General features: G+C 45.4%; 1 protein-coding gene across 1 annotated transcript; it reads left to right on the top strand.

The window, feature by feature from the left end:
- The first annotated feature begins 1501 nt into the window (after nucleotides 1–1501).
- Nucleotides 1502–2971, top strand: CHST4 (carbohydrate sulfotransferase 4). Its single transcript, XM_069456540.1, has one exon. The coding sequence runs from the start codon at nucleotides 1502–1504 to the stop codon at nucleotides 2696–2698; it is 1197 nt and encodes a 398-aa protein (XP_069312641.1). The 3' UTR covers nucleotides 2699–2971.
- Nucleotides 2972–7835: the final 4864 nt, after the last annotated feature.

The raw sequence follows: 7835 nt of genomic DNA, 5'->3' as shown, positions 1-7835 counted from the left end.
GGAGTAAGTTCCGGGTTGCCACCAGTCAGTATGAGCCTTAGTGTGGATTACAAAGTGGAACACCTTTCTCTAGATATTTAACATATAACAACTGGAAAACCACCTTAATATACCTATTTTATTGGGCCAAGATACTTTACTGTCACCTACAGAATTTTTTTTTATAATAAATTTCTAGGCCGGGCGTGGTGGCTCACGCCTGTAATCCTAGCACTCTGGGAGGCCGAGGTGGGCGGATCGTTTGAGCTCAGGAGTTCGAGACCAGCCTGAGCAAGAGCGAGACCCCATCTCTACTAAAAATAGAAAGAAATTATATGGACAGCTAAAAATATATATAGAAAAAATTAGCCGGGCATGGGGGTGCATGCCTGTAGTCCCAACTACTCGGGAGGCTGAGACAGGAGGATCGCTTGAGCTCAGGAGTTTGAGGTTGCTGTGAGCTAGGCTGACGCCACGGCACTCACTCTAGCCTGGGCAACAGAGTGAGACTCTGTCTCAAAAAAAAAAATAAATAAATAAATAAAATAAATTTCTAAATTCTTGATGAGATGCCATTCCCTAGGGTTGTGCTATACACAACCTGCCCAACCATACTGAGCAGCCCTGAGTAGGTTGTGTGCAGTGGCCAAGCATTCCTCAAGCAGCAGCACAGTAGCCAACAGGCCACAAGTGTCACTACTGATAGTGATGTTGCTCTGAGGCCTGAAACTCTTAGGTCGGCTTGCCACCCTTGCGTAGAGTCGGCAGGTAGGGAGACAATGATTCAGCTCAAATAGATTCCAGTTGTTTGTGACCTACACAGACACAGGCCAGCACTGGATCAGCTCCCCATGTTCCTAGTCCCACAGGATGGGACCAAATCAGAGGACACCAGACGATAGGTGCCATGAGACAATGACTCTGCCACTGGCTGTGTTTTTTAGCCTGCAGCCCTACCCTTGCGGGACTGAAGTGGAAAGTCCTGTGCTTAATTGCAAAGGGGGAGGGGATAAGAAATGGCTTTGAGGTAGTCTCCTTCAAGATGGGGGGTGCTATGAGCAATGGCCTTGAGGCAGTTCCTCACTAGGTAGCTTATCTACCTTAGTTTCTGGAGGAATCACAAGGCATTCGACGGAGACCTGGACCAGACTGAGGTTAAGCTTTGCCCACATGGCCCAAGTGCATTCATGCTCATCACCAGGGTGCCATGGTGAAGCTAGTTCCCCTATATTGATTAAATACAGCTGAATCCAATGGACAAGAAAGACCAGGAGGGAAGGAAGAATGAAAGCCCCTAAAATCAATAGAGCTTATGGACACCCTAACTATAAGGGACGGGAATTGATTTGGAGAGGGATGTGTGCAGTTAGTTGCAGGAATGTTCTGACCTTCTATCTTATTCCTTGGTGGGGGTCAGGGGGAAGGTGGCTTTGTCTAGAAAGAGAATGGAAGGCAGACACTACAACAGCAGCCTAACTCAGCCTCTTCTGCTTGTTCCTTAAAGGTTGTCTACTTTGGCACAATGACATTTCCCAAAAAAGCAAGGCTACTGCTGCTCCTGCTTTTCCAGATAGTGATCTTCGCTCTGTTCTTCCATATGTACAGCCACAGTATCAGCCACAGTGTCAGCCCCCTGCCCAGGAAGGAGGTGTCTAAGCAAATGCATGTGCTGGTCCTGTCTTCATGGCGCTCTGGCTCTTCTTTTGTGGGGCAGCTTTTTGGGCAGCACCCAGATGTCTTCTACCTGATGGAGCCTGCCTGGCACGTGTGGATGTCCTTCAGAGACAGCACTGCCCGGAGACTGCACATGGCTGTGCGGGACCTGATACGGTCAGTCTTTCTGTGTGACATGAGTGTCTTTGATGCCTACATGAAACCTGGTCCCCGGAAACAGTCCAGCCTCTTCCAGTGGGATGACAGCCGAGCCCTGTGTTCTCCGCCTGCCTGCGATGCCTTCCCACGGAACAAGATCATCTCCCAGGCTCACTGCAAACCCCTGTGCTTTCGACAGCCGTTTGAGGTGGTGGATAAGGCCTGCCACTCCTACAGCCATGTGGTGCTCAAGGAGGTGCGCTTCTTTGACCTGAATTCCCTCTACCCGCTGCTGACAGATCCTTCCCTCAAGCTACACATCGTGCACCTGGTCCGGGACCCCCGGGCTGTGTTCAGTTCCCGAGAACGAACTGAGGGAGAACTCATGATTGACAGCCGCATTGTGCTGGGGCAGAGTAGGTACACACTCAAGAGGGAGGACCAGCCCTACCACATAATGCAGGTCATCTGCCAAAGCCAGCTGAAGATCTACAAGGCCATCCAGTCCTTGCCCAAAGCCCTGCAGCAACGCTACCTGCTCATGCGCTATGAGGACCTTGCCCGGGACCCTCTGACCCAGACGTCCCGAATGTATGAATACGCCGGGTTGAAATTCTTTCCCCATCTCCAGACCTGGGTGCACAATATCACCCGAGGCAAGGGCATGGGTCAGCATGCCTTCCACACAAATGCCAGGAATGCCCTCAATGTCTCCCAGGCTTGGCGCTGGACTTTGCCTTTCGAAAAGGTTTCTAGACTTCAAAAAATCTGTGGTGATACTATGAATTTGCTGGGCTACCACCAGGTCAGCTCTGAACAAGAGCAGAGAAACCTGTCACTGGATCTTCTGTCTACCTGGACCATGTTTGAGCAAAACTACTCAGCCTCATCCACCCTCTTTGAATGAGGTCCCAGCCTCATCCACCTTCTCTGAATGCTTCTGAGCCTTTACTTTGTCTCCGCTGAGCATGAGTTGTGCCCACACACACTCAAGCAGAAGAATCTTTGTGTCTATACTCGGGCCTAGGAAAGAGACTCAGGAACCTCATGTGGGCAGCACATCCCAGTAATGTGACAGGGGTACTGCCTTTCTCCTCTTTTTGAGTTCCGATCTGTGCCTACTCGGGAGACTTTGTGGCCTGGAGGCCCGTTGGGCCCCAAGCAGTATCAGTGGAGTAAATCCATAAACCTCCCTGTCCACATCTCGCCCAGTGGAAAAGTGAAGAGACAGTAAAAATCAGGGAAATGAGTCTTTCTCCAAAGAGCTCCCCAGCACATTCCACAGAGATGTGAACTCTGAGCCCTCAGGGTTCCCAGTGGCTTTAAGGAAGGAAGCGGACACAGGGCTGGGTGCTTACCTGTGAGCCTGCCCGTTACAGCTATGGGTTATCATGAACAAACATGAAACAAAATCTCTGGACAGCAGAACAAGCTTTTAAGATGATGGGCCTGATTTGAAAATCATTTCCCCTCAGCATTTTCCTATCACATAGAAGACTTTGACCTCTGAAGCTGCTATCCATTAATATTAAAATTCCAAAATAAGATTCTGTTTGGAATGTCCCCTTTTGTGATTTCTCATTACTAGAAGTAAACACTCATGGGATCCAAACCTAAGAACTCATACAATCATCTTTATGGATTTTGTTTATACCTTTGCTATTATCTGTTATCTGCATATAAAAAAAATTGCTAAGACAATGTTTGGTATCAGGTGATGAACTGTCTATATCCTCTTAAGAATTGGTAGAAAGAAAACCAGCAACTGAACCATTTCTTTGTTGTGTGAGGCGTAATTTGTAATAATGCCGTATGTATCACCCTAGGGTCTGGGTAGAGCTCTTGTACTCTGAGCCCTCAGCCAGGGGACCTCAGTTCTAGTGTGACTGGTGCTATTTACCTCCTAATCACCTCCCTTACTAAGAAAAGTTGTTTCTCCCAGTCTTGGCAGGAGCCCCTCACTTACAGCTCCAGAGTGTAGGATCTCCCAGGCAATTGCTTCTACTGACTTTCCAAAACAGTGTGACAGTAAAATTTCCCCAGCATTGAAAACAAGGCCAGAGCAGCAGATGACGGTGTGACCAAGGGAACAGTGAGTGATAGACTCGACCATCTCTGCCCCTGCCTGAATTGTTTTAACGTTAGCAACCTCCTTAGAAACCATCTCTATGTGATGCCTGCTTGTCATTCTTCAAAATAAGAAAAGAGACTAGCCACATGGAAGTCTCGGGATCTTATTTAGGAGCCACTTTACAACAGGTTTAAGTTTCCTATATTCCAAGTCCCAGAAGTCCAAGGAAGCCCAGCATCCAGGAACTGCACTTTTAAAGGGGAGCCTGTCTGTGTTCTCCAACAGAATAGCCACTAGCCACCAGTAGCTGTTTAGAGTTAAATTAATTAAAATTAAATAAAAATTCAGTTCCTCAGTCACACTAGTCACGTTCCAAGTGCTCAGTGGCCACGTGTGCCTGGCAGCTACTGTACAGGATGGCACAGAGATAGATCCTTCCCAGGACTGCAAAAGTTCTATTGGACAGCTCTGGTCTAATTCATTTTTATTTGTGTAACGTCTTATCCCTACCTTCAACCCACCCCCACCCCCACCCCAAAAAGTTTAAATAATATATAACAATATTATTGTGGCATTTTTATATGACGTAAGACTGTGTAGTATAAAATCATGCTATATGACCTTTTTAAAAATCTGACCCAGTGTTGAACAAGACTTCAGTGAACAATGGCACAGTTTTTGACAAGTGATGTGTTCAGGTGGCTGGCACTGGGATTCAGGATGAGTGACAGTACACTCAATTGTGGGATATGGGGAGTTGGGGAACTGAGAACCAATGCAGAAGATGGTGTTCTGCTAGACATCCTTTCTGATTTGGAGACATCTGTTCCATCCCCAAGCCCCAGCAACAGAAAGGCATTTCTTTGCTTCCTTAGCCTCTTTAGTTGCAAAGGGTGGAAGAATATGTTTAAACTTAGATTATGGATGAATGTGATCTAAATTTCTCAGGGCTAATGAGCTCTCTCAAGTCTAGAGTAAACATAGCCTGAAATGCCTAATTGCAGGTCAGCAATCGATGCCTTTACAAAAAGCCAAACTGGGAACTACTCCAAGCCCGACAGTTTTGGAAGGGTGCAAAGAAAGGGGTCTCAAAATTTCAAAATAAATTTTTTGGAGGGTCAGAAAGGAATATTTTTGAAACAAAGGGGCTTCAGCTGTAATTTAACTGTGTTTCTATTTATAGTTACCATGTGGCTTCACTTTGTATATAATGAGAGAAAATGCTAAGTTTTTGATACATTTCAATTAAAACTGTATTCTTTTTCAACTTATGAATAGTTGTTAGGGAGAGGTAGAATCGACTTCTGATAATTTTGCACAAAAATGTGCCATCATTGTATTTTCTGTAATATGTTTCTCAAAAAATAGTTTCTAATTTACTATGTGATTTAAATCCAAGTTAAATATAAATTAATTTCACTATGTATATAATCATGACTCTTTTGACTTACTTCCACAGACCAATAAAGCAAAATTAAAAATGAACGTTGTGAGTGCCCCAGGCCAATTAACAATAAGCCTCTGATAGGCATTAGTCGAGGATCCCCAGTACTTTGGCCCTTCTGTGGAGGACTGTGCCCCTCTTCTGCTTAAATGTCCCTGGTCATTCAGAGAAAGGTTAGTTTTTAGATGCAGTATTGAGGAAAATGAGGAACCAAGACCAGAGTAAGGAGATTGGACTCTAGCATGCAGCTAAAGGGTGTCTTCATTCATTCCACACGTTTAACGGGCATCTACTATATGCCAAGGAATGTTGTAGGTGCTACGGATACAGCTGTGACTACAACAGCAAAGCCCCTCCTTTCATACAAAAGACATTTTAGTCTGTCGGGAGGGAGGAGCAAACAATGAACAAACATATGTCAGATGCTCACTGCTATTAATATAAGGAAGAATAAAGCAGAGGAAGGGGCTTGGGGGTGAAGGAGGGTGCTGTTCCACAGAGGTGACAAGAGATGTCTTGCCTGAGAAAGGGAGACTGGAGCAGAGACCCTTGAAGTAAGGCAGCATGCCATGCAAACATTTTTATATTTTAATTGCTAAATATTGCATGTATTTCTCTGGAGACATTTTTGATTATCACAGCTGGGGAGTAGAGGGTGTGATGCTACTAGCACCTAAACATCCTACGATTCACAGGACAGTTTCCTACAACAAAGAATTCTCTGGTCCGAAATGTCAGTAGTGCGGCTATTGAGAAACCCTACTCTACATCAACCAGGGATAAGGGTAAAGAGTTGGTGATTCAGATGGATTTCTCTTCCATCTCGTTCAGTCTCCTTCAAGTGGGTGTGCCACCAGCCCAAATGTCCTGAATGGGGAGATGTCATAACCAGGGCTTTTTGGGTGTCCACTCTTTCGGTAGCCATCTGGAGAGGAGAGTGGCAGAGTAGATGTTATCAAAACACAGAGCTGCATACCAGGAGGTGAAGAGAGAGCAGCGTGAGGACAGGAAATGAAGTGCAACCAGCCCTCCTGGGACCAGTCCCCCACTGGTCACTCTGTGCCTTCCCTGGGCATGGCCTGTGGCCACCCTAATTCAGGCACCTGGGCCAGAAGAGAAAAGGGTTTAAAAGGGCAAAACATGGTCATTTAGGACTTCAGGTAAAATGGGCAGAACAAATGAAGCCTGAAGCAATTGTGCTGGACAAACATGCCTGACGTGTCTGGGAACAGGGGGATCATTCATGAATGTCAGAAAGCTCTGTAGGCACCACAGGATCTAAGTCAGTGTTTCTCAACCTTTGTTTCATCATCACTGCCCACCACATTGCCACTCCAGCGAGCCTTTTGAGACATTTTTTTTCCCTAATCACCACCACCACCCCGTGAAATTTTAAGATCACAAATACACCGTCATTTGTTTATGTACGATGGCGCTTTGGAGGACTATAAACCATTGTAATATCTAAGGGCTTTTGCCCACCAAGAACCAAGTTTGACCCCTCAGTGGTAATGTTACCTCCACAGAGAACGAATGAGTTACTCCATTGTCCCTAATAGTTTTAGCCCCTTTCTCAGGCCCTCTTTTCTCCTCAACTTGTCTTTTCATTTTATCATCCCCTCAAACTATGTTCCTTGCTCGACAATAATTAAATGTGATTAAGTAAATCACACATATGACAACAATTTTTAAACTGTAAAGGCCTAAGAAAATGTTGGTTATTATTAGTAGTAAAAAAAAAAAAAAAAAAAAACTGTACAAGTCAGTCTGATTGCTGCCCTCCCCCACCCCCACCCCAACCCCACTACCCCAACCCTAACGGTTGGGATGGTCATTGGCCCTGCTTTCCTGGCCAGATTTCGAGCTGGCTTATTGTGGTACTGGCAGAACAATAAGGAAGCTAGTTTATTGTTTGCTTTTTAAGTTAGTGGCAGGAATTGATAAGTGCAGTTGGCGCATGGGGCTACCCTTCGTAAGGAACGAGGTGCATTTCAGAGTTAGTTATTGCTCCACTCTAAATTGGCGTGGATTTAAATGGCTAACTATAGACAATGTAAAAACGCCAAAAGAGAAGGAAAAAAGGGCCCTGTCCTTTATGATTCATCGTAAACTAAACTATGAGACCTTAACAGGTGGAACACACACATGCGCACACATGAAACAATCTGGATGCAAATAAGCTTGAAAAAGTTGATCATATTAAATTTAACTGAGGTTTCTAAATGTAAGACCCTCAGAACCTCAAGTGTGTTCGTGTCCATATTAAGAAAGGAGTAGAGTGTATAGTGGTTCTCCCAAACTTATTGGACCAGGGAAGGTATGGGGATTTTTTTTTTCTCAATATACCTGTTAAAATCTGTCAGGACAGTGTTTTGAGAAAGAGCAGTGTGGGAAATGCAGAACCAGCTCTGGCTAACAACAAAAATTGAGTTCCATGTTGCTCAGCAATCGTAAACCTGGATGGACCTCACACCCTGCTTTCTCCTCACCTGCTCCCAAGCCCTGGCAGGCCAGTGCTGAATGGGGAAG

This window comes from Eulemur rufifrons, chromosome 23 (assembly GCF_041146395.1).
Source record: "Eulemur rufifrons isolate Redbay chromosome 23, OSU_ERuf_1, whole genome shotgun sequence".
Taxonomy (NCBI): domain Eukaryota; kingdom Metazoa; phylum Chordata; class Mammalia; order Primates; family Lemuridae; genus Eulemur; species Eulemur rufifrons.
The sequence above is the reverse complement of the archived record's forward strand: the minus strand, read 5'-3'. Positions and strand labels throughout refer to the sequence as shown.

Excerpts from the sequence above, each read along its gene's own strand:
- CHST4 (XM_069456540.1), top strand. The coding sequence starts at position 1,502 with ATGACATTTCCCAAAAAAGCAAGGCTACTGCTGCTCCTGCTTTTCCAG.